The 27,540-nt window shown below is 42.9% G+C and overlaps 1 protein-coding gene across 8 annotated transcripts in view; it reads left to right on the forward strand.

Moving 5' to 3' along the window:
• dennd3 (DENN domain containing 3) overlaps positions 1-27,540 on the forward strand; it is a 108,162-nt gene that overhangs the window by 56,707 nt on the left and 23,915 nt on the right. For all 8 annotated transcript variants that reach the window (XR_004411781.1, XM_033019920.1, XM_033019921.1 and 5 more), the window contains 5 exons: positions 2,471-2,626; positions 3,866-3,962; positions 7,063-7,166; positions 12,669-12,850; positions 18,952-19,473. Coding sequence is in view for 7 of the 8 variants with exons in the window: in XM_033019920.1 (XP_032875811.1) it covers positions 2,471-2,626; positions 3,866-3,962; positions 7,063-7,166; positions 12,669-12,850; positions 18,952-19,473 (1,061 nt within the window). In the remaining variant the exon portion in view is untranslated. The remainder of the gene's footprint in view (positions 1-2,470; positions 2,627-3,865; positions 3,963-7,062; positions 7,167-12,668; positions 12,851-18,951; positions 19,474-27,540) is intronic.

A 27,540-nucleotide genomic window follows, 5' to 3' on the forward strand; every position in this document is an offset into this window, starting at 1 on the left:
CTGCCGAAGACCGGATCAGAGCTGCAGCAGCGGCGCAGCACTGGATTCATCGAGGAGCGGGCGATGCCTTACCTGGGATTGCCGTTTGTGTAGATCAGTGGAAGCACCGGTGTTGGGCCTGTTGCTTCAACATCGTGGAGCTGTGGTTGCGGAGCTCCCAGCTGCGGGCGCCGCTGACTTCAACATTGCGGAGCCTGGGATTCTTTGCCGAGGGCCGTCAGTGTGAATCTCTGCCCAGCTCGGCCTGTGGACTTCGGGAGCCGCGGTCTCTGGTAAGAAGTGGCTGATTCGTAAGTCCAAGCCGTTGAGGGTGTTCTTCCGTTCCGACGTCGGAGTTCCATCATCCCGGCGAGAGGGCCTGAACATCAGGCCACCCGTAGCGGCGACTGCGGAGAGCTCGGGAGGCCCCGACCACGGGTGAACAACAAAGAGGAGGATGACTGAACTTTGGTGCCTTCCCTCACAGTTTGATTCCGCTGTGTGGCGATGTTTATGTTAAAGACTATCGTGTTCTGTGTTCTTTTTTATTCGTATGGCTGTATGGTGACCCCAAATTTCATTGTACCAATTGGTGCATGTGACAATAAATGTCTCTTGAATCTCGTACCTGTACAATGGGAAACTTAGGGTCACCTCTACAGACTGAATGCACATGTTCCACAAAGCGCTCATCTAATCTGTGTTTGTGAATACCAAATGCATACTAGATTAGAAGAAGCACAAGTGAACCACTACTTCACCTGGAAAGACTTGTTTGAGTCAGAGGTTGGGGGGGAAGGGAAAAGATGGTGTGGCATGTGTTGTATCACCTGCACTTTAAAGGGAAAACGCTTATCCCAGCTACAAATATATGCATAGAATTTAAAGTTATTATTACAGCATTCTTTTTATGTAGTAGAACATGTTGTTTCACATCGATTTAGTCCCTTTAAGATTTTTTTTGCATAATTATTCATTTCTCCTAAAACATGATTTCTATGACGATAATCAAAATAGAAAAACCTGGAAATTGTGAGCAGGTCAGGCAGCATCTGTGGGAGGAGAAATAGTTAACATTTCAAGTCAAAGATTCTTCATCAAAATTGGGAGGGAGACAAAAGAAGCTTGCTAATCCGCAGGGAGGGGATGTCTTTAATAGAGTAAAACCCGAGTGATCACACAGATAAGGTGTAAACAAGGGTGAATGTAAGCAGTTAGAGAGCGAGAACATAGACAAAAGACTATAGGAATTGCTAAATGCTGAGCAGGAAGACATGCCCAGCAGTTCATGCTAGGCACATCCACCACTACCATAGGAAAAAAGATAAACCTGAGCTAATCTCACAGATAGATGACTGATATAGAAATAAGTAAAGTTACCTGAAGGTATTGAATTCAATGTCATGACCAGAAGGATGCTAAGTGCCCTGAGGGAAGATGAAAGTAGATAAAAATGCTGGAGAAACTCAGCGGGTGAGGCAGCATCTATGGAGTGAAGGAATAGGTGACATTTCGGGTTGAGACCCTTCTTCAGACTGATGTGGGGGTGGGGGGGGGGGCAGGAAGAAGAAAGGAAGAGGCAGAGGCAGTGGGCTGTGGGAGAGCTGGGAAGGGGAGGGGAAAGAGGGAGAAAGCAAGGACTACCTGAAATTGGAGACGTCAATGTTCATACCGCTGGGGTGTAGACTGCCCAAGTGAAATATGAGGCACTGCTCCTCCAATTTATGGTGGGACTCACTCTGGCCATGGAGGAGGCCCAGGACAGAAAGGTCGGATTCAGAATGGGAGGGGGAGTTGAAGTGCTGAGCCACCGGGAGATCAGGTTGGTTATTGCGAACTGTGCGTAATTGTTGGGCGAAGCGATCAGATCACCAAGAGGCGTCAAGAAGTGAAGATGAGGTGTTTTTGTTTTCAACCTTGTGTTCAGCCTCATTGTTCAGGAGGCCCAAGATTGATAAATCAGAGTTGGGGTGGGATGGAGAATTAAAGCGACCGCCAGTGGTAAATTCAAGGTCACATCTGTAGACTGAATGAGGTTCAACAGAGCAGTAGACTAGGTTAGAAGTAGTGCAAATCAACTGCTGCTTCACCTAGAAAGAATGTTTGGATCTCTGGATGGTGGGAAGGAGAAATGTGACATGACAAGTGTTACATCTATTGCACTTCAAAGGGCAAAGTTGCTTGTTTAATCCTCACTTCAACAATGAACATTAAACCTATTTTAATTTTTTTTTTAATAGGTTGCAATTTTCTTAGAGCTTAAACTATTATTTTAACTTTGTTCATTGTCATGAATATTTGAGTTGAGTGAGAAAAGTTATTTGCATAACTTCTTGAAATTACTAACCCTTAAATATATTTTGCATAATTTAATCTTGTCAAACTGAGTTTATATCTGAAGAATGCATCCTTTTTAAAGGAGACCTTACTAAACGATTCTTCTGCTAGAAAATAAATTTACTTTAGTGAAAAAATTATTTTTCTTTTCCAGGATTGAAAGTCTACAATTACATTATGATCTGGAATTATCCCACTTAGGATCCTCCTCAGATATTTCAAATTTACGAATGCGCAGAAGGAATTGGCAGCAGAATCTAAACTTGACGATTCAGGAGTTATTCTTGGTGCTGGTTGTTAACATGTTCAGGTGTGAATGGCAACTTAGCGTGTTTTATTCTTTATCGGCTTTGATTAATGAACATTCATTTATAACCTTTAAAAATTAAATGTAAAGTCTCTAGCCCAGAAATTACAATGGGGTGTGGCTTCCATCAACTCAGTTGCTTTTTTGGATTTACCAGTTTCAAATCATTTGAATGTTAATATGTTGTTTATACCATTAATACCATTACTTGTGTGCCCAACTTGCCCAATGTGTTATTTTTTTGCTGTGGTTTGACTGAATGATGTGAGATGTACACAGGCAGTCGTGACTTTGAGAGTCACACTATGTCTGGAGCTGTAAATGTATTAGGCCTTAGTTCAGCACAAGCAAACATCCAGGTGAGACCTGGTGGATAAATCTGCCTGAACTCTATGTACGTTGAGTCTTCATATCCTTCAGATACAAAGATAACAGCTAATGATTAAATACAATTTCAAGGGAGGCACGGTGGCGCAGCGGTAAAGTTGCTACCTTGCAGCGCCGGAGTCCCTGCTGTCGGTACGGAGTTTGTACGTTCTCCCCGTGACCTGCATTGGTTTTCTCCAAGATGTTTGGTTTCCTCCCACACTCCAAAGACGTATAGTTTTGTAGGTAAATTGGCTTGGCAAATGTAAAAAATGTCCCTAGTGTGTAGCATAGTGTTAATATATGGGGATTGCTGGTCGGCGCGCACCCAGTGGCCGAAGGGCCTGTTTCTGCGCTGTATCTCTAAAACTAAAGCTAAAACATGTAGATATGTGGTAGACTATAGGGGTGAAATTTATGCCAATGTGGGGCGAATAAAAGGGTTTATGGTGGGTTTAGTGTAAAAATAAGTGTTTAGTGGTTGATATGGACTAAGTGGGCCAAAGGGCCTGTTTCGGTTGTATCTCTCTTGTTTCTAATGCAGGTCCACTAGCGATTTCATCGCACCCTTGATTCCAGGGCCTTTCGGGATTATCCATTTTGCCGGACCAACAGATGTCATGGCCTCGGGTTGGTGAGGGGTGGAGGGCGAGATATTGGCCTCCAAAGTCAGATATGGGAATGTATATATTGGCTCTGGCTGCAGGGGGCAAATTTTAACCAATTGATTGGCACGGAAGTCCTGATGAGGTTGAGATCGGCCACCTCACCTGGCTTAGGGGCCACATTTTTGGGAGAGAGGGGGTTTCCAAGTGCACTCTCGTAAGTTTATCCGGATTGAATTGAATTGAATTGACAAAATCTATTTTATTGCAGGGATGTATCAGACTATTTAAATTATGAATATCGTGTCTTTAACAGTGAAGAATTTTTGAAGACCAGAACAGTTTCTGACCAGCCTTTTTACAAAAAAGTAAGAATGTGCACAGTGTAAAAATTACACCGATGAATTATGAATGTTTTATGCTGGTATTGTAGATTTCTAGAACTAAATTATTCATATTTATTCTGCTTTCTTCGACAGCCATCTGCTCTAATTTAATTTTGCCTGTTTCCTTGACTCGTATATTAAACAAATCTGCTTTTTCTTGGGTGACAAGATTAGGTTTCTAAAATATTTATAAGATAAACCTGAAAAACACGAAATGTGTTTAGTAGATTAGGATCCCTGGTGATTTGCTATATTGCGATTTACGTTTATCATAATTTAACTGTTAAAATAATGAAATACTTATTTTGAACCATCAATTTATTTTATCTGTTCTCATTTAATTTTTCTCGTTATTTCTCTGTTGTTATTTCTGAAGTATCAGTGTTACAAATTTTCAGCCTGAAAATTGTACAGGGAACTGGTAAGAGTACACGTTAACCAAGAACATTTACCGTCCATTTCTGTAGTTAATTATCTTGCTGTATACAGGGCTCTCGCTTAACTTTTTTCCCCTGTTGCCAGCCGGGCAATCGTGGCAGCTTTTTAGGTTGCCAAATGACAGTTTAGGTGGTCATTTAAGATGGCTTGCATGACGCGTGCGATAATGTGCTCGGACGAAGTGCGTAGTTACCAGTCGGAATTATACTCAATGAAACATTCACATATTATTTCTGCTTCAAATAAAGTCACAAACTAAACATTCACCAATCAAGACATGATATATCCCACAATGACACGCAGCAAAATTATAAGGCAGTATCTCAACTCTTTCTACACATTGCAATTAATGCAATTTCTATTAGTTCTTTCCACTTCCAAACAAAAATGTGGTTGAATTATTCAGGGTATGATCAACCTGTGTCAATAAATCCTGGACCATGGTAACATATATGCGTACGTATAGTTGTGAATGTTGCTCATTAAATAACTGATATTCCATATTAAGAGCATTGATTTGCCGTTAAGATGAATTCTGTAATAACGTGTCAACGGTAGCAGTGACAATCGAACACTGCGGTTTTAATGTTTCACGTGTTCACAATTTAATTAATCCATCTTTATGGATTAAAACATAATAACATTGGGAATTAAAACATATTTTATTGCATTCCGTTATCAAACATAGTCAATGTTCCATCTGAAGACATTTCCAGGACAATAGGGTCAGGGAGGGGGGTGTGTGTGAATCAGTGCGGGGTGGATAGATGGCAGGGGGGGAGGGGGGTGTGTGTGAATCAATGCGGGGTGGATAGATGGCAGGGGGGGAGGGGGTTTAGAAGGCAGTCAGTGCAGAATGAATGGATTGAGGCAGGTGAATTAGTACCTGTTGGTTGGAGTAGGTAAAATTGTGAGGGGAGAGCACGGGGGATGTCAGTGATGTTGAATGGGGGGGTTCAGTACGGGATGGATGGGGTAGACAAAAGTGCTGGAGAAACATAGCGGGTGAGGCAGCATCTATGGAGCAAAGGAAATAGGCAATGTTTCGGGTCGAGACCCTTCTTCAGACTGTTCCACCCATTCTTCTTGAATGGGAGGATCAGTACAGGATGGATGGGGGGGGGGGGGAGATCAGCGCAGGATGAATGGGGGAGGGGGGGGTCAGTACAGTGTGGATTGGAGGGTCTGTGCAGAATGAATGGGGGATCACTACAGGATGAATGAGGGGAAGGTGCAGGGTAAATGGAGGGTGGGTCAGTACGGGATGAATTCGTGGATTAGTACAGGATGGATGGGGGATCAGTACAGGATGGATGGAGGAGAAGTGCAGGATGGATGGGAAAGGGGTAAGTACAGGGTGAATTGGGGAACCAATGCAGGATGGATGGGGGTGGGGGTGGCAGGAGAATCAATGCGAGGTGGATAGGGTGATCAGCACAGGATGAATAGATTGGGGAGGGGGGGGAGATGGGGAGGGGAGCACAGGGGATGTCAGTGAGGACTGAATAGAGGCGGGAATGGGGATCAGTGCTGGATGTAGAGGAGGGGTCCCAGGATAAGGTGGGGGGGGGGCGTACAAGAGAAAGAGAGAGAGAGAAGGGGGGCGAGGTATGGAGGAAGGAGGGTCAGCGATCCTCGGACAACATCGCCCCGCTGCCTTGGCCGTTGGGAACTCCTCGCCACCGCCTCCCTCCTCCGCCAGCCAACGGGGCAGAGCGGTGCAGCTCAAAGATCCTATAGCTATAGTAGGTTTGGTGCAGCTGCTTCAGAAGTGTCGGAGCGAATGACGGGCGCTGAACAGCGAGCGACAGCGGCTTCATCTCCTCCTCCTCCCGCACCCCGCCCGCCCTGATAAGGGCAGCTGCTTGCAAATCCGCGCTTTCAATACAAACCCTCCCGCACGCCGAGGCCTCCCCCTCCCTCCCTCCTCCCAGCCTCGGCATGCGGGAGGGTTTGTATTGAAAGCGCAGATTTGCAAGCAGCGGCCCTTATCAGGGCGGGAGGAGGAGGAGATGAAGCCGCTGACGCTCGCTGTTCAGCGCCTGTCATTCGCTGCGACCCTTCCTCACCCCGCAACTAGTATCTTTCCCACGCAATACAGCCATCACCGCCAACACAAAACATCGCGTTCCTTTTGTCCAGAGATGCTGCCTGACCCGCGGATATACTCCAGTTTTTTGTGTCCAGCTTCGGTACAAACCAGTATCTGGTTGCCAAGCCGGGCAAAATTACTCGGTGTTTAGTTGCCCGGCAGCGCTTTGAGTGGTCAATGGCACCCGGGCAACCGTTAATTTCGAGCCCTGGTATACTTTGGCAGACATTCTCACTGACTGCAACTCCACCATTTTTTTTGGACATAAATCTAATTTTCCTGCCATGATTTATCAAAAAACTTCTTTATTCATTTTATACTTTATCTTTACCTTGATATGTTGGAAAGTACAAATTTGAGGGAGTGGTGAAAACCTTCCTAAATAACAGAATTGATGAGCTTGGGGATCTGGATGATAATTGTCATCAGCCTTTTAAATCAATGGTGCTTATTCAAATAGGTTTTGATCTCTGATTTTGTGATGGATCAAAAAATGTAAAGCAATTGTTTAAGTTGCTTTTTTATTACATTTCATTTTATTACATTTTGTAGGTATTGGAAACCTATATATTCCATTCATTCCTGAAAGCACGTTTGAGTAGAAAAATGGATGCCTTCAGCCACATGGAACTTCGCATGTGTCCTGAAAGTAACAGGTAAACTCAAAAAGATTTGCCTTTGGTGAAGTAACGCAAAAAACAGTCTATTTGTCATACTTGCCTCTTAGATGTTTGGGTATAATTAGCTGTCAAAATTCTCATGCACATTTAGCTCTGACATTCAACAATGAATTTCACATTGTTGTTTCTTTTGAAGAATTGTAACTACTAAAGGTATGTACAGACAATGTAGACCATTGGAATAAATGCTAACTTGGGTAGGCAGGATAAGAAGATAGGTGGAGGGGCATGTTGGGAAAGTGAGCTGAGAAGTGGCAGATGGAATATTGCACAGCAAAGTGTGGAGTAATGCATTTTGGTAGTAATAGTAGGAATAAAAGTGTTGACTATTTTCTAAATGGTGAGAGAATTCAGAGGTGCAAAGGGACTTGGGTGTGCTGGTGCATGATTCCCAAAAGGTTGATTTGCAAGTGGAATCAGTAGTAAGGAAAGCGAATGCAATGCTAGCATTTATTTAGAGAGGGCTCAAATACAAAAACAGGGATGTAATGCTGAGGCTTTATAACGCACTGGTCAGACTGCATTTGGAGTATTGTGAACAGTTTTGGGCCCTAAATCTGAGGAAAGATGTGCTGACATTGGAGAGGGTCCAGAGGAGGTTTACGAGAATTATCCCAAGGATGATTGGGATAGGATGAGGGGGGCCTCATTGAAACTTACCGAATAGTGAAAGGCCTGGATAGAGTGGATGTGGAGTGCAGGTTTCCACTCGTGGGAGAGTCTAGGACCAGAGGCAATAGCCTCAGAATAAAAGGATGCACCTTTAGAAAGAAGATGGGGAGGAATTTCTTTGGTAAGAGGGTGGTGAATCTGCGAAATTCATTGGCACAGAAGTCTGTGGAAACCAAGTCATTGGATATTTTTAGGGTGGAGATTGATAGGTTCTTGACTGGTAAGGGTGTCAAGGGTTATGGGGACAAGGTAGGGTAATGGGTTTGAGAGGGAAAGATAGATCAGCCATGATTGAATGGCGGAGTAGACTTGATGGGCCGAATGGCCTAATTCTGCTCCTACAACTTATGAACTTAACTGCCAAATGGAAAATAATTGAGTGATTCTGGTTATTCCAGTAATAAGGTTGGATTCTTCAGAGAATCCTGGGAAGAAATTCTATCATAACTCTCTAGATCCATTAATCTATGCCATATAGTGAGGACAATTATTTTGTCAACGAGTCACTATTTATGCCTTTTATCTAATTGAAGACAATTACACTTGAAAAATAGATTAATTTTTCAGCCAATGTAAATAGGGTGGAGTTTTATACTTAGACGATAAAAAAAAGGAGTTTAACATCTACCTTTCATATTCAATAATAATTACAGAGAATTGGTTGAACTTAAGGTCGAATGGGGAGAACTCAGGAATAAGAAAGTGGAATCCTATCATGGGAGATACTATAGGCCTCCCAATAGCCAATTTGATTCACAGGAACAGATGTGGACTTTAGGAGGTGGGGTGGGGAGGGGGGGTGCGAGAAAAGGTGATCACAACAATATTTGGCAGATGCTGGGAAGAGTAGATTATAAGCAGCTTTTATTGGGTAAGTCCATATCTAATATGTAGGAGTCATTTAAAGATTAGCTGGTCAGAATTCAGTGCCAACGTGTTGCAATAAGGAAGAAAGACAAGGATGGCAAGGTTTGGGAATCGTGGTTGACGAGATTTAGTTATAAATTTAGTTGTAAAAATAAGTAAGAACGTGCAAAGGTTCAAAGGTCTTTTATTGTCATGTGTGCCAATTAAGGTACAGTGATATTCAATTACAAAACTGTAAACGGATAGGTCTTTTAAGGAATATAAAGGAAGCTAGAAATAACTTAAAACAGGGAATCAGGAAGGCTAAAATTGGGACATAACATTTCCCTGAAGAGGGGTTAAAACGAATCCCAAGGCATTTTATATACCTATTAATAATTAATAATATGGATAGCTAGGGAGAGGGCAGGGCCACTCACAAACAAAGGAGTGAATTTATTTATATAGCCAAAGGAAATTGGTGAGGTATTAAATGAATACCTCCCATCAGAATTCATTAATAAGTCCATGGAGTATAGAGAGATCAGTCCCATGTCAATGCGACATGTCAATCCCATGAGTTTGATAATGTTGATATTGTGGTGGTTTTGATTGTCTTGAAGAGCATTAAGGTGTATACGACCCCAGGGCTTGATAGGATCTACCTCGGGTTATTGAAAGCCACAAGTGAAGAGATCGCTGGCATCTTAATGAAGATTTTTGTATCGTCTTTTGTCACAGGCAAGGACCCAGAGGATTTAATGATAGCCAATATAATTCCCTGTTTAAGAGAGGCAATAGGGACAAACCGTGAAATTAAAGGCGCTGCCATTTTTATCAATGGTAGGGAAATTATTGGAGAAGATTCTCAAGGGGATTTTCTCTCATCTGGCAAAGCATTGACTTGTTTGGGAAAGTGAGCATGGCTTTGTGCTGGAGAGTTTTTGACTGGGTGTATTAAGAAGATGTGGAAGATGATTGATTGAATGTCGGGCAGTGGATATTGTCCACATAGAATTTAATAATTTAATTATTTCATGATCGACTAATCCAGATTGGAATCTATGGAGATTTAATGGATTAGAGTCAAAATTGGCTTGGCTACAGAACACGGCGAGTGGTGGAGGATAATTATTCTGAAGTGGCGGTGCTGCCCAAGCAACTGCGGCTCGCCTGCAGTCCGTCTGTATTTCTTCTTTTTGTCTTTTTGTTTTGTTAGATGTATGTTTTAGTCTATTTTTAGTTGTGTATATGTGGAGGGTGGGGAAACTTTTTTTAAATCTCTTCCTTCAACGGGGATGCGACCTTTTCCTTGTCTTATCTCCATTTGCGTTGAGGCCTAACATTGTGGAGCTGGCGGCCTCCAACTGGAATCGACCTTGAGGGCTCCGGTCGCAGAGCCTGTGGACTTACTATCGCGGAGCTGGCTGACTTCGGAGGCTGTGGTGGCACTGTGGCTGCGACCCGACTTCGGAGCTTCGGAGGCTTCGGCCGCGGGCCCTGTGGATGGTAACATCAGGAGCTCGCAGGTCCCTGGTTGGTGACCGATTTTCGGGAGCTGCCGCAACAGCATCTTCGTCCGCCCTGAATTGCGGGGTTTGAATCGGCCTGTTCGTGGGGCCTTTCATCGACCTCCGCGGCTTAAAATCGGCCGCGGGATTTACCATCGCCCCGCGGGGGTTTCAACATCGAGAGCCTCGATCGCAACAGTTTGACTGCCTGACCACGTGAGAAGAAGCAGGGAAGAGATAAGACTTTTTGCCTTCCATCGCAGTGAGGAGGTGCCTGGAGAGTGTTTAATTGTGTGTTTTGTTGCTTTTTACTGTCATGACTGCATGGTACGAAATTTTGTTCAAACTTGTTTGAATGACAATAAAGGAAATTCAATTCATTTTTAGGTCTGACCAATGGCGTTCAACAAAGATTATTGCTAGGACCTCTGTTTGTGATTTATATATTTGGATGAAAATGTAGATGGGCTAATTAGTAAGTTTGCTGACGACACAATAATTGGAGTTGTGGATAGCAATGAAAAGGCTGTCACACATTGTTGACACCAAACGTTCACCAGCAAACGATTCACCAAACACATGCGCTCTGTCTGCAGGACCAACTACAGCTCCTGGCTGCAAGCCACATTTATTTTCTTTCCCATTCCCGTTCTGTGTGATCTAAGCCACCTTCATTGTCAGAGTGAGGAGACACTCAAACTGGAGGAACATCACCTCGTATTTCAATTGGGTAAAGTACAATTCAATGACATGAGCAGTGAATTCTCCAATTGCAATCTCCCCCCCCCCCCCCCCCCCCATCCCTTCTCTCTCTTTCTAATCTATCCAGGTTCTCTCTCATACACACCTTATTTTCCACTCCCTCTTGCCCTATCCTCCATGTCACCAAGTTCCTTTCCCCCCTTATCCTACTCATCACCCACCTCCAGATCCCTCCCCCTTTCCCAATGTTATTCACCTACCATCCCTCCCTTGGTTCTACATTTCACTCGCCTTCCTTATCTGAAGCCCTTGTTACCTCCAGCCTTTGTGATTATCACCATTCTTTTCTTCCCCACCTTATTCATCTGCCATTCAATTTCTCCCTACCTAGTCTGAAGAAGGGTCTCGACCCAAAATGTCACCTATTCCTTTTCTCCAGACCCCCCTGAGCCGCTGATACTCCAACATGTTGTGTCTACCTCCCTACCTAGATCCACTTATCGCTTGCCAGCTCTTAACCAACCCTTTTTCCTCCCTTCTTTCCGCAACCATCTCCCCTCTACTCCAGCCTTGAAGAATCCTGACACATATATCAATTTTCTCCCAAATATTCTGCAACAACTAGTTTGAATGTTCAGACCACAGACATTTTTAAATTGCCTTACCTGTGAAGAAATTTAACATCTTTATTGCAATAATGGATAGGATTGAATTTATGGTTCTTGTCTTGTTTGATTATACTTTTATCAATACTATTACTAAAACTCTCATCTTGACCACTTCCGGTCGACGTTGTAATTAAATTTGTGCAAAAACGCTACCGTATATCGCTAGGATTTTTTCGCCACCTTACCGTATCGGGAGACAGGTGCTGTGTGGTGCCGCAGTCGGTGGCCTCTGAGGGGAGTCCCTCCCCTTCCACACACACCCCCACTCCCTCCTCCCCCTTCTCCCCTCCCCCCCTTTACCCCTCCCCATTCCTCCCCCCTTCCCCTACTCCCCCACACCACACCACACCACCCCCTCCCCCCCGCACCCCACCCACACCCTCACACCCCCCTCCCTCACACGCACCCTCCTCCCCCACTCCAACCCCGCTCCCCCACACCACCACCCCTCCCCCACACAACCTCCCTCCACCACACCATCCCCGCCACACCACCCCCCTCCCCCACACCACCGCCTCCCCCACACCACCGCCTCCCCCACACCACCCCCCATCCCCCACACCGCCCCCTCCCCCACACCACCCCCTCCCCCACACCGCCCCCCTCCCCCACACCACCTCCCTCCCCCCACACCACCTCCCTCCCCCACACTACCCCCTCCCCCCCCCCCCCCCTCCACACCACCCCCTCTCCCACACCATGGTGGAACATTGCATTGGGGAATGGGTTGCATTGGGGGACCAGGCCTCCCGTGTGACTGGGACCAAACGTTTCCTGCTTAGTGTAGTTTCATTTTTTGTCATGATACCAATCTAAATCTTTTTGTTTACAGGAAGATGTTTTGTTTACAGGAAGATGTTCATTTTGATTTTGAGAGTAACTCCCTTTGTTTTACACTTTAGAATCCATCAGTCCGATATACTACCTTCATAAATTCATTCTAATTCCTTAATTCTCATTAGGTTTAACACTTAAAAACAAAATGATTTTACTTGCCTCATTCATGTTTGTTAACATTCTGAATTGTAAATTCTCCATTGTTGCAAACATTAACATATTGATTGATGATGTTGTTCTAGGGTAAAGATGCGAGATAATCCTCGGAGGCCTACAATGGAGCAGATGGTCATGAGGAGAGAATATCATTTTGACCATTTAGTGACTAAACGATTTGCTGCAAGCTTGCCAAATCTACCAGTAGACATCTGGCAAGATTTTTCAGCTGAGCATCTGTCTATAAGGAAGAACAAGTCTGAAAATGGTGCTGAATTATTTGCAAAATTTCAGTTAGTTCTAATATTCCTTTTTTAAAGTTTTTCTGTTCATTTTAATGAAGGATGTTTGTTATTCATAGTTTCCCATTGTATTTTTAAAATAATTTAATTATAATCATTTTTCAATTAACATAAAATTCCATTTGATGTTCAGGCTTAAGCACTGGAATTGGCAGACATTCAATCTTGGCTATTCAATATTTGTTGGATTTAAAATAGGCCGTCATATGTTTTGTAACACCCACTACTTTACCTTGGGTAGACGGTGGTATTTTGTGCTAGACCTGACTAAAAATATTCTAGGTGAATCTTGGCAGATTTCATAAAGCCAGTAATTTTAACTGTTTGCACTCTTTGCTGGAGAGAGTGGAACAACAATGAATTGCAGCAATAGAAAAATCGATTAATTGTTGGAATTATTTGAATTGTAGACTTGTTGTATATTGGCATTCGTAAACTTGTATTTACATTGTACGATATACAGTCAGTAAACTACTTTTTTTTTCTGAGATTGCAGTGACAAGGATGAGAGGGAATCTTATTGAAACATATAAGATTATTAAGGGTTTGGACACGCTAAAGGCAGGAAACATGTTCCCGATGTTGGGGGAGTCCAGAACCAGGGGCCACAGTTAAGTTAATAAAAGTTAAGCCATTAAGAACGGAGATGAGGAAAAACTTTATCATACAGAGGGTTATGAATCTAGAATTCTCTGCCTCAGAAGGCAGTGTAGGCCAATTCGCTGGATGCTTTCAAGAGAGAGTTAGATGGAGCTCTTTAAGATAGCGGAGTCAGGGGAAATGGGGAGAAGGCAGGAACGGGGTACTGATTGTGGATGATCAGCCATGATCATATTGAATGGCGGTGCTGGTTCGAAGGGTCGAATGGCCTACTCCTGCACCTATTGTCTATTGTCTATTGACCTTTATCTTAAAAAAAATAATAATAAATAGGAGTTGGAGCTATCTAATCCTTCATGTCTGCGTCTCCATTAAATAAGGTGGTAGCTCATCAGAAAACTTGATTTCCTGTTCCCTGTAACTTTCAGTTCCCTTATAGATAAAAATTCTGATCAGTTTGGTGAATGTATACATTGAATCAGCCTGCACAACTCTCTGGGATAGAAATTTCAAAGGATTCACATACTTCTAAGAGAAGAAATTCATCCTCATCCTTGGATTAAATGTGTGATTCCTTATTCTGTAATTGAACACCTTAGTTTCAGATTTTTGTATCCTTTCATCATCCCTGTCGGACCCACATAGTTTTGTAGGATCATAATTTGCTCTCCTAACCTCAGTGAATATGGGCCCAATCTGCTCAAGCTTCCTTGTACGGCAAAACTTTCATCTCAAGAATCAGTAAGGTAGACCTTCTCTGACCTGTATGCATTGTGAGTAAATTCTTGCTGCAGTAAAGAGACCAAAACAGTACATGTTGCTCTATCTGTGGTCCTAATAATCCCTTGCAAAGTTGCAGCAAAACGTTTACTCTTTGCAGTGAAGGCCAACATTCCATATGGTTTCCTAATTTTTGCTGCATTTTGATGCTAGTTCTCTGTATTCCAGGCATGAGGGCAGCCAGATCCCTTTACTTGCATTATTTTATAGTTGCTGCAATTTTGTGCTCTTGCATCTTTTTTCTTAGTCTTTAATTTTATCAAAAATAATGAAGAGTTGAACAGGTACTTTGTTTGTGTCTTCCTTAGTGAAGACAGAACCAATCTTCCAGATGTACTAGAGGACAGAGGAACTGAACGAAATTTGCATTAGACAAGAAATAGTATTGGGTAGACTGATGGGACTGCAGGCTGATAAATCCCCAGGACCTCATGGTCTGCATCCCAGTATACTCAAGGAGGTAGCTCTAGAAATCATGGACGCATTGGTGATCATTTTCCAATGTTCACTGATTCTGATTCTGAACTGATTCAGGGTTGGAGGGTAGCTAATGTTATCCCACTTTTCACAAAAGGCGTGAGAGAGAAAACAGGGAATTATAGAGCTGACATCGGTGGTGGGGAAGATGCTGGAGTCAATTATTAAAAAGTAATAACGGTGCATTTAGATAGCAGTAAAAGGATTGGTCCGTCAGCATGGATTTATGAAGGGGAAATCCTGCTTGACTAATCTTCTGGAATTTTTTGAGGATGTGACAAGTAAAATGGGGTGGTTGCCAGTGGATATAGTGTATCTGGACTTTGAGAAAGCCTTTGATAAGGTTCCACACAGGAGATTAGTGGGCAAAATTAGAGCACATGGTATTGGGGTAGGATATTGACATGGATTTAGAATTGGTTGTCATAGAGGAAACAAAGAGTAGAATAAACATGTCCCTGTCAGAATGGCAGGAAGTGGCGAGTGGAGTGCCGCAAGGCTCATGCTGGGGCCGCAACTATTTACAATATATATTAATGATTTAGATGACGGGATTAAAAGTAACACTAGCAAATTTGCAGATGACACAAAGCTGGGTGGCAGTGTGAATTGTGAAGAGGATGCGAGGAGATTGCAGGGTGACTTGGACAGGTTGAGTGAGTGGGCAAATGCATGGCAGTTGCCGTATAGTGTAGATAAATGTGAGGTTATCCACTTTGGCAGCAAGAACAAGGAGGCAGATTTATTATCTCAATGGTGCCAGATTAGGAAAAAGGGAAGTGCAACGAGACCTGGGTGTCCTTGTACACCAGTCACTGAAAGTAAACATGCAGGTACAGCAGGCAGTGAAGAAACCTAATTGCATGATGGCTTTCAAAACAAGAAGATTTTAGTATGGGAGTGAAAAGGTCCTTCTGTAGTTGTACAGAGCTCTGGTGAGACCACATCCGGAGTATTGTGTGCAGTTTTGGTCTCCTAATTAGAGGAAAGACATCCTTGCTATTGAGGCAGTGCAGCAAAGGTTCATGAGGTTAATCCCCGAGATGGCGGGACTGTCATATGAGGAAAGATTGGAAAGACTGGGCTTGTATTCACTGGAATTTAAAAGGATGAGAGGTTATCTTATAGAAAATTATAAAAGGACTGGACAAGCTAGATGCAGGAAAAATGTTACCTATGTTGAGGGAGTCCAGAACTAGGGGCCACAGTAAAGAAAAAATGGGAGGCCATTTAAAACTGAGATGAGAAAAAACTTTTTCACCCAGAGAATTGTGAATTTGTGGAATTCTCTGCCACAGAAGGCAGTAGAGGCTAGTTCACTGGATGGATTTAAAAGAGAGTTAGAGCTCTAGTGGTTAGCGGAATCAAGGGATATGAGGAGAAGGCAGGCATGGGTAACTGATTGTGGATGATCAGCCATGATCATAGTGAATGGCAGTGCAGGCTCGAAAGGCCAAATGGCCTTGTCCTGCACCTATTTTCTATGTTTCTGTGATATTTATGGATAGTGGCTCTATTTCATCCAAAATTAATAAATTGAAGTAAATTCATTTAGTAACTGTTAGGTTCAACAAGGGGCACATGAAATCCAAGTATGTGATAATAAAATGTGTACGTAAATAGCAATAATTTCGTAGATTAGTGAGAAATCTGGGTGATATGGTAGATTAGTGAGTTTTGGAGGTTCAGATTCACAAGATATTGAAAGCAGTTCCTTGTGGATCTTTGAGATCGAAACTGGATGAAAGCAGTACTTTGCTGCAAAAAATAGAACAACCTGGACATTTCTGCTAATTTAACTAATTAAAATGTCAAAATGTCCTGTGGAGGTCAGCAGAGAGTCGTCGGCAAATCATTGCAGCATAGACTAGTAGAATTGGCTCATTTATTGGGATTCATTCTCATTGTCGAGTATACATTAGCATTACAAATTGGCATGTGCACCCTAGTTCTTTGCACTAATTTATATATAACTTCAGCTGCATAGTAGTGCAGAATGACTACATCCAAAACTAGCTTAAACTTATTTGGACCGGGAAACATAATTTACATTATGTACTTGTGTGGATTGAAAAGGAAACTTAAATATAATAAAAATATATAGATTGGAAGCAACATTTAACTTTTCATATTTTGCTGCGCATCCATTTATTTCTAAAATCTGTCGGCACAGATTGAAATTCTTTGAATATATTAGTATATAGTATATTAGTGAAAAGCTTTGTTTGTGTGCTATTCAATCAAGTCACAATTTACATGAGTATAATCAAACCATGTACAAGTACAACCAAGACACACAAAAGCACAACTGGTAGTGTAAAGAGAAAATAGCAGAGTGTAGAATTTAATGTTACAGCGTTATCGTGTTACAGTCACAATGAAAGTACAGATTTAAAAATGCAAATTCTGCAATAAAGTGGGTTGGAAGATTAGGATTACACCCTGAATTTGCTGCCCCATGTTGCCTTAACCTGATGTGGATGCAGGACGTCAGTAGAGCTAATCCTACAGTTCCAGGAACCTACTGACAAGATGGAGTGGCGACTAGACATCAGGTTTCGTCTACCAATGGTGCTTTGAAGTAATTTAAAATCCAAGTTGATTTAAATAATTTTAATAAAACTTGAACATCTTGAAAACCTTGAAATTAAGTAACACATATAAAATAAAATCAAGAATAATAAGTAAACCACTTAAATGTGCTTAGCTTTTTACCTCAAGTGGGTGATTCCATTCAGTGCTCTTCTTCTGTGCTTATTAGTTGGTCTAGTCACAGACTGGGAGATCAGGCGCACATAAGTGAACTGGACAGCAGGGGGAAGATAGCAATACCCCATAGAAACACAATGCATGATGAGGGCCAGTATCTTTTCGCCTCCTCTGGAATGGGAATTTATTTTTTGCAATGGATAAAAGTCAACATTATATACAATCATTCTGAAGTTGAGGTTTTGATCTATTTCCAGACTAGGAAGAAGTGGCATTGAGTGGTACTGCCATTGATCAAGATAGTTTTGAATATGGAGCTTAATACACCCAGCAACAAGGTCTCTCAGATTAGGTGAAACACGCAAATACAGAATAAAACTCCTCTGCTACAAATTTTAACTCAAACCTAACCATATGATATGCCATAGGATATTTTTTCCATTTCCTGCTGTGATTGGTAAATTGACATTAATTTTAAAAGGGGGGACTTTTAATACATTTGATTTGATGACACTTCAGGCCACCCTATTTTGACATACTGATTTATTTGTAAAGGTTAGAGGTCATCGAGTCACAGAGTGATACATTATGAAAACAGGCCCATCGGCCCAACTTGCCCACTCCAGCCAACTTGTCCCTGCTATATTAGTCCCACCTGCCTGCATTTGGCCCATAATCCCTCCAAACCTGTCCTATCCATGTACCTGTTTCTTAGATGTTGGGAAAATCCCAGCCTCAACTACCTCTTCTGGCAGCTTGTTCCATACATCCACCACCCTTTGCGTGAAAAAGTTACCCCTCGGATTCCTATTAAATCTTTTCCCCTTCACTTTAAACTTATGTCCTCTGGTTCTCGATTAATCTACTCTGGGCAAGAGACTCTGTGCATGTACCTGATCTATATCTCTCATGATACACCTCTTAAAGATCACCTCTCATTCGCCTGCGCTACAAGGAATAGAGTCCCAGCCTACTCAACCTCTGCCTATAGCTCAGACCCTCTAGTCCTGGCAACATTCTCGTAAACCTTCTCTGCACCGTTTCCAGCTTGACAACATCTTTCCTATAACACGGAGCCCAGAATGGAACACAATACTCTAAATGCGGCCTCATCAACATCTTATACATCTGCAACATGACCTCGCAACGGTGCATATCTTGTTAATGAGTCGAGACTTTCCATCACCTTCATTTCTGAGAACCCTGTTATCGTATTCTAACATGCAGATATTATGTTTGGAACTCTACTCTAAAAACAATAGCTTACTTGCATTAAAAGCTATTACAGTGTATTTGATTGTGCATCGTTCAGTCTGAAATGGAAGTTTATGTAAAGTTGCATCCTGTTCTAAAGTTGGAGTGGTTTTAAAGTAAGAAAACTTAATTTTAGAAAGTTTGTGTGCATAGGTAATTAACACACACACTGCAAAAATAGATGCAAGTTTGAGAATTACTTTGATATTGCTTAATTTGTTACTAATTTCATAAATATTTTTTTCAGCAATGAAGAAAAGCACAAAATCAGTGAGAACTCTCAAGCTGCCAGAGTTTAGGTCCCCACTTAATTATTCCAGTGTTATTGCATGGTATACAGATTTCATCAACCTACTGAGCAAAGCCATAAATACCACAGGACAGGAATGCTCAAGTCTGTTGGCAAGATATTACTACCTCCGTGGGTTGGCTTATTTGATGCAGGAAAAATATCTTGAAGCACTATCAGATTTCCAGAACCTGTACAAGACTGACCTTGACATTTTCCCAAAAGAACTTGTAAAGAAAGTGATAGGTGTGTTGCCTCCAGATCAACGCAGTCAAGCAGGTCAGAAACCAGAATTAAAACGGCTTATAAGCATAATGCTAGAGAAGGAACAAAATGTAACGGCATCTGATGAACATGTGAAAAAATTTGAACTGCCTAAAACACATATGCACAAAGAAGATTTTCTGAAAAGGATCCAGGAATCTGGAATTGTGAAAGATGTCGGTACCATTCTTCGGCTATTCGATGCTCTAACTATAGGTTTGTGATGTACTTGACCACATATTTGTCTTTTGTTATTACATTTGGGAAATGTCTCTCATTCCAAAGTTCAGCCTCAAACATATCTATTATCTTAAAACATTTTTTTTTTCTCTGAGATTTTGGGGTGGCTTTTGTCATCATATTTCCATGAATTTGAATTCCATCCACAAGGACTGAACACATGTAACTCAGGATGCTTTGTAGGATAATATGAAGTTTCTTGCATTTCGTTTAATTTGAGAAATGGAAGGATTATTGCATTTCCAATGTTTGATTGATTTCCAGCTGGAGGTACCAGCATCTTGGGTAAACCTATAATACGATTGTCATAGCTCATGCACCAGCACCAAACAGGAGGGAAAAAATAGCTTTTCAATGTAATCGCAACTTAATTCGGTCAGCCTGAGACTTACGAGATCAGGTTACTACCCTACCTTTGCATCGACTATGAGTTTGATGTCATCTTTAATTTTGATCTCTGCTTGTCTCTGTTTCTTGATTCTTTTCATTTTTTCTTTATTTCTCTGTCCATCTTTCTGACTATATTCACTGATACATTGCCATCTTGATTTATTTTCAGTTCTATATAAATTTTAAAATAAGTATTTCTTCAAATCTGCATTAACGTGAAGTGCAAAAATCCAAATTGCACTTCAGTTGCTAGATAGACAATAGGTGCAGGAGTAGGTCATTCGGCCCTTCGAGCCAGCATTGCCATTCAATGTGATCATGGCTGATCATCCCCAATCAATACCCTGTTCCTGCCTTTCCCCATATCCCCTGACTCCGCTATCTTTAAGTGCCCTATCCAGCTCTCTTGAAAGCATCCAGAGAACCTGCCTCCACCGCCCTCTGAGGCAGAGAATTCCATACACTCACAACTCTGTGAGATAAAGTGTTTCCACGTCTACGTTCTAAATGGCTTACCCCTTATTCTTAAACTGTGGCCCCTGGTTCTGGACTCCCCCAACATCGGGAACGTGTTTCCTGCCTCCAGCATGTCCAAACCCTTAACAATCCTATATGTTGCAACGAGACCTGGGTGTCATGGTACACCAGTCATTGAAAGTAGGCATGCAGGTGCAGCAGGCAGTGAAGAAAGCGAATGGTATGTTGGCATTCATAGCAAAAGGATTTGAGTATAGGAGCAGGGAGGTTCTGCTGCAGTTGTACAGGGTCTTGGTGAGACCACACCTAGAGTATTGCGTACAGTTTTGGTCTCCAAATCTGAGGAAGGACATTATTGCCATAAAGGGAGTGCGGTGAAGGTTCACCAGACTGATTCCTGGAATGTCAGGACTTTCTTATGAAGAAAGACTGGATAGACTCGGATTGTACTCACTAGAATTTATGAGATTGAGGGGGGATCTTATAGAAACATACAAAATTCTAAAGGGATTGGACAGGCTAGATGCAGGAAGATTGTTCCCGATGTTGGGGAAGTCCAGGACAAGGGGTCACAGCTTAAGGATAGAGGGGAAATCCTTCAGAACCGAGATGAGAAAAACATTTTTCACGCAGAGAGTGGTGAATCTCTGGAACTCTCTGCCACAGAAGGTAGTTGAGGCCAGTTCATTGGCTATATTTAAGAGGGAGTTAGATGTGGCCCTTGTGGCTAGAGGGATCAGGGGGTATGGAGAGAAGGCAGGTACGGGATACTGAGTTGGATGATCAGCCATGATCATATTGAATGGCGATGCAGGCTCGAAGGGCCGAATAGCCTACTCCTGCACCTATTTTCTATGTTTCTATGTTTCAATAAGATATCCTCTCATCCTTCTAAACTCCAGAGTTTACAAGGCCAGCTGCTTCATTCTCTCAGCATATGACAGTCCTGCCATCCCGGGAATTAACCTTGTAAACCTACACTTAAATTAGGGGACCAAAACTGCACACAATACTCCAGGTGTGGTCTCACTAGGGCTCTGTACAACTGCAGAAGGACCTCTTTGCTCCTATACTCGACTACTCTTGTTATAAAGGCCACCATGCCATTCTCTTTCTTCACTGCCTGCTGTACCTGCATGCTTACTTTCATAGACTGATGTACAAGGACCCCCAGATCCCGCTGTATTTCCCCTTTTCCCAACTTGATGCCATTTAGATAGTAATCTACCTTCCTGTTTTTGCTACCAAAGTGGATAGCCGCACATTTATCCGCATTAAACTTCATCTGCCATGTATCTGCCGACTCCCCCAACCTGTCCAAGTCACCCTGCATTCTCATTGCATCCTCCTCGCAGTTCACACTGCCACCCAGCTTTGTGTCACTGCAAATTTGCTGATGTTACTTTGAATCCCTTCATCCAAATCATTGCTGTATATTGTAAATAGCTGCGGTTCCAGCACCGAGCATTCCACCCCACTAGTCACTGCCTGCCATTCTGAAAGGGACCCGTTAATCCCCACTCTCTGTTTCCTGTCTGCCAACCAATGTTCTGTCCATGTCAGCACTCCACCCCCAATACCATGTGCCCTAATTTTGCCCACTAATCTCCTATGTGGGACCTTATCAAATGCTTTCTGAAAGTCCAGGTACACTACATCCACTGGCTCTCCCTTGTCCATTTTCCTAGTTACATCTTCAAAAAATTCCAGAAGATTAGTCAAGCATGATTTCCCCTTCGTAAATCCATGCTGACTCGGACCGATCCTGTTATTGCTATCCAAATGTGCGGCTATTTCATCTTTTATAATTGATTCCAGCATCTTCCCCCCCACCGATGTCAGGCTAACTGGTCTATAATTCCCTGTTTTCTCTCTCCCGCATTTCTTAAAAAGTGTGATAACATTAGCTACCCTCCAATCCACAGGAACTGATCCTGAGTCTATTGACATTGGAAAATTATCACCAATGCATCCACGATTTCCAGAGCCACTTCCTTAAGTACCCTGGGATGCAGACCATCAGGCCCTGGGGATTTATCAGCCTTCAGTCCTATCAGTCTATCCAACACCATTTCATGCCTAATGTGAAACATCTCCTGTTTCAATGTCACCCCTTGCAAGAGACTGAATTTCATTCCCCATCAACAGAGCAACCCCACCCCCTCTGCCCACCTGTCTGTCTTTTCGATGGGAGGTATACCCTTGAATATTCAGTTCCCAGCCCTGGCCCTCTGGCAGCCATGTCTCTGTAATTCCCACAACATCATACTTGCCAATTTCTAACTGAGCCTCAAGCTCGTCCACTTTATTTCTTATACTTCGCGCATTCATACACAACACTTTGACCTCCGTATTCACGTCTTCCCTCGCACCGCTCGCAATTGGCCATGACCTTACTCTTTTATCCCTTCTCGAACTTTCCTTCCCATTAATTCGAGAATCTTTTGTAATTTTTCCTGTAGTCACTTCCCCTTCAACTCCATCTTTATACTCCCAATCCCTCCCCCCCCCCACTATTTAGTTGAAACCCACACGTGTAGCATTAGCAAACCTGCCTGCCAGAATGTCAGTCCCCCTCCAGTTAAGGTGTAACCCGTCCCTTTTGTACAGGTCACCCCTACCCCAGAAGAGATCCCAGTGATCTATAAATCTAAATCCTTGCTCCCTGCTCCAGCCCCTCAGCCACACATTCAGATCCCCCTATCTCCCTGTTCCTGTCCTCACTAGCACGAGGTACTGGAAGCAATCTAGAGATAACCATCCTAGAGGTCCTGCCTTTCAGTCTTGTTCCCAACTCTCTGAACTCATGTTGGAGAACCTCCTTCCTCTTCTTCCCGATGTCGTTTGTGCCTACGTGCACAACTACTGCCGGCTGTTCACCTTCTCTCTTGAGGATGTTCTGAATTTGGGAACATAGATGGGAAGTTTTGATTAAAGAATTGAATTAATGGAGTTTTGGTGGACGGCCTCAACTTTATTAATGTGTTTTAAGTTTAGGTAAATGCTTGTGAGTTATTTTGCCAAACATTAAATAATATGTTTGTGCTCTTTTGGGATTTTTTAGTTTCAACTTGTTTTTAAAGAAATTAAAGTGCATCTTATTTTTTAAATATTCAGAGATTTAAAATCTTGCAGTATTTGCACATCTTCTCATTATCAATCATCTTTAGAAAGAGGAAAAAATGGGTACCAATCTAACAGGCGCGTGCCGTGAGTAATTACTCAAGGTAGGCAGTCAGTCGGCTTTAAAAAAAAACTTAAACCGCGCATGCGCAGATTGTTCTCTCCGTAAAAATAAAAAATAAATATAAAGACAGTAACAATTCAATTTGCCCAAGGCTTCCAAGTCTCCTTTATTCTGAATTACTGCATGGATGGGGGGTGATGATGGCAGGTGGAGAGATGGTGGGAAAAACGGGAGCACAGGGAAAAGTTGAATCAGTTGTCATCTTATTGAATGACAGCACTTGTTCGAGGGACCAATTGGGGGGAGAGTTCCTTTCACAGCATGTGGGGAGTCTGGCCAGAGGTAAAGTTGCGGGGAGGGCAGGAGTGTTGAGAAGGAGTGCGTCGGGGATAATGCCAGTAACTCACCGCTGCTGCGGCGCTCAGGACGCGGAGCCACCGCATTGTAGCCAGGGAGGGAAGCAGCTCGGGCAGCTGCGAGCGGCCGCCTGGACCGGACAGCAGAACTGGCCGTCACTTCAGCGCCTTCTGTCGGCCCGCTCACCTCTGGCACTGCTCTCCGTCTGAACACCTCTCACCTGCCGCTCGCCGACTTCGCTCATGTCAGCCATTTCCCGCAAATCCTTAAATTCCCACAGCCGAGTAACCTCAATCACGCTGTCGGAATTTAAGAATTCGTGGGAAGCGGCTGACATGAGTGAGGCCAGCGAGCGGCAGGAGAGAGTTTTTAGACGGATAGTTGCCAGAGGTGAGCGGGGGCCGGCTGAAGGCGCTGAGGTGGCGGCCGGTTCCGCTGTCCGGCCCGGCGGCCGCTCACAGCCACCCGAGCTACTTCCCCACCTCCCGTCCCCCCCCACCTCATTGCGGTGGCTCCGTGTAGGGAGCGTCGCAAGTGGGTTACTGGCATGATGCCGATTCCCGCCTTCACAACGCTCCTGCCCTCCCCGCTACTTTACCTCGGGCAAGAATCCCCAAACGCTGTGAAAGGAACTCTTTCCCCCCGCCCCCCCTCCCCCCGCCACCACCCGGGAAAATACGGTATTTAAAAACATATAGCACCAAGAAATGTACTTACCACATTATTGGTACACAAACTTCATTCTTCTCTCTTTGTTTCCTAAGATACACTTCAGATAGTGGCAATCCATATTTGAAAAACCTGCCAAGAAACTAGTGCTGTGCATGCGCAGTAGGCTGCTGCACCTGCGCAGTACAGCAAAGGCAGAATTTCTGCTGCCTTCAGCCCCGCTTGTCATTGAAGGCTTGAAGCAGCGCCGACGACACGTGGGCTGCACAGACCTTCGCGTGTTGCAAGTGCTGCGGATGAAAGGCACGGATAATTATGCCTACATAGATACATAGAAAATAGGTGCAGGAGTAGGCCATTCGGCCCTTCGAGCCTGCACCGCCATTCAATATGATCATGGCTGATCATCCAACTCAGTATCCCGTACCTGCCTTCTCTTCATACCCCCTGATCCCTTTAGCCACAAGAGCCACATCTAACTCCCTCTTAAATATAACCAATGAACTGGCCTCAACTACCTTCTGTGGCAGAGAGTTCCAGAGATTCACCACTCTCCGTGTGAAAAATGTTTTTCTCATCTCGGTCTTAAAGGATTTCCCCTCTATCCTTAAGCTGTGACCCCTTGTCCTGGATTTCCCCAACATCGGGAACAATCTTCCTGCATCTAGCCTGTCCAACCCCTTAAGAATTTTCCAACCCCTTAAGAATTTGCCTACCTAAGAGATCGATCTCTTAGGCATAATTCTCACATGCCTTTACTATTTATATTTAGTAACTACCATTTTAAAATTTTAGTCAGGGTAGGCAGTGCCTACCTTGCCTAACCTGACGGCACGTGTCTGCAATTTAAGATGTGATACTGGAGGAGGATTTTGTCAGCAATAGAAATGGGATTTTGGGTTGTTGTTTCAGCTTTAATAACAGCTTAATATTACAAACTCTTATATTTATGTTTCATGAACTTTGGACCTAAAATGTCCATTGTGAAACAAATATGCCTCAATGTTATAAATTACATTTTATCTGTTTTACACTCTGTTTCACCAACTTGACTTCAAGTTGGTGAAAAGTGTTCTATGGATTAAGGATTTTATTCCTGTTGATCATGTAACATCTGTCACCAGTTTTGAAATATATCTTTCCTGTTTCATTTTGCATTTGTGTATATTGATACAATTTAGGAATAGTGGCAAATCATAATAACTTGCATAATTCCATCTTCCAAGTAATTTATGAAAGTAATTAATGAAGCAAATGAAGATAATGCAGGAGCATTCCCATGTTTCTTATAGATCACCATGAAAAGTTTTATCAATTGTAATGGTTTCCAATATTTCACTTTTATCTCACGGGGGATGAGGGGATTACTGACCATGTCAATATTTAATGACTTACCTTAAATTGCTTTTGAGACAGTGGTTCTGTGCCACTTGGACAACTGTTTCTATATGCAGATACTCTCATAAAGCTGTTGGATGAGGAATTCTCAGATTTTGACCAACATGCGTAAAAGGAACTAGATTTATTTCTCGTGAGAAACATGACTGATAGTATAACAATGCCCATACTGCCCTCATCCTCCTAAGCAATAAATTGATTTGTTTTTTTGGCTGTTGTAGAAAAAAACCTTGATCTGTTGCAGCAATGCAGCGTGTAGTTGGGTATGCACAGCAATCATGATGTTCCAGTGTAATGGAAGTAAATGCCTAATGTGATAAATAGTTTATCTGGATGTGTTAAATTATATTGAATGTTTTTGAAGCTGCATTAACAGAAAAATAGAAGGACTTTTGCTATACTCCTGAAGATGTTGAAAGGATTTTGGGAGGTTGGGAGATGAGCTGGTCCTGTTCAGTCTCTCATTGATGATAACTTTCAGGTTAGTGATGATGAGAATTTTGTTGTGCTAATGCTGTCAATGTCATGAGAAAACACAAAGTTCTGGACGTACTCAGCGGGTCAGGCAGCATCTGGTGAGAAAATGGACAGTCGTGATTTCAAATCAGGATCCTTTTTCAGACTATAGACAATAGGAGTAGGCCATTCGGCCCTTCGAGCCCGCACCGCCATTCAATATGATCATGGCTGACCATCCACAGATACTGCCTGACCTACTGAGTTGCTCCAGCATTTTGTGCCTTGCTCACGATTCCAGGGTCAGCAGTTCCTTGTGTCTCCACTTTACTGCTCCTCTGTGGAATGTGGAATTCTCTGCCACAGAAGGTAGTTGAGGCCAGTTCATTGGCTATATTTAAGAGGGAGTTAGATGTGGCCCTTGTGGCTAAAGGGATCAGGGGGTATGGAGAGAAGGCAAGGATGGGATACTGAGTTGGATGATCAGCCATGATCATATTGAATGGCGGTGCTGGCTCGAAGGGCTGAATGGCCTACTCCTGCACCTATTTTCTATGATTCTATGTTTCTACGTATTCTCCTCAAAAGTATGCCTACTTTGAAAATGAATTTCTTCCTTTTCTTCGATGGGGCTTCTGTGAGACCCTCTCTCACTGCTTTGCCTCTGGCTCCTGCTACTTTTGCTTTTGTTTACCCTCAACAGAATCTGCCTGACTTGCTGAGTTCCTCCAGTACTTTACGTTTTGATCAAGTTTCTACAAATTTAATCTAACTTTAAGGAACGCTATGCTGGATGACAAGGGATACAGAGTCTATGTTCATAAAAGGGAGGCAGACGAGGTTCAGATACAAGCAGCTGGGATCAAGTGAATCCCTGGAGGAGTATAGAAGACGCAGGAGTATACTGAAGAATAAAGAGGAAGATGATTGGACGTTTTAGCCTTCCATCACAGTGAGGATTGTGGGAATCTGCTGTGGTGGATGTTTATGTTAACTTTTATGTAGTTGTATGTCTTGTTGCTTTTGTTTTCATATGGCTGTATGGTAATTCGCATATCACTGTACCTTAATTGGTACATGCGATAATAAAAGACCATTGAAACCTTTGA

The sequence above is a fragment of the Amblyraja radiata genome, chromosome 4 (assembly GCF_010909765.2).
Source record: "Amblyraja radiata isolate CabotCenter1 chromosome 4, sAmbRad1.1.pri, whole genome shotgun sequence".
NCBI classification, from domain to species: domain Eukaryota; kingdom Metazoa; phylum Chordata; class Chondrichthyes; order Rajiformes; family Rajidae; genus Amblyraja; species Amblyraja radiata.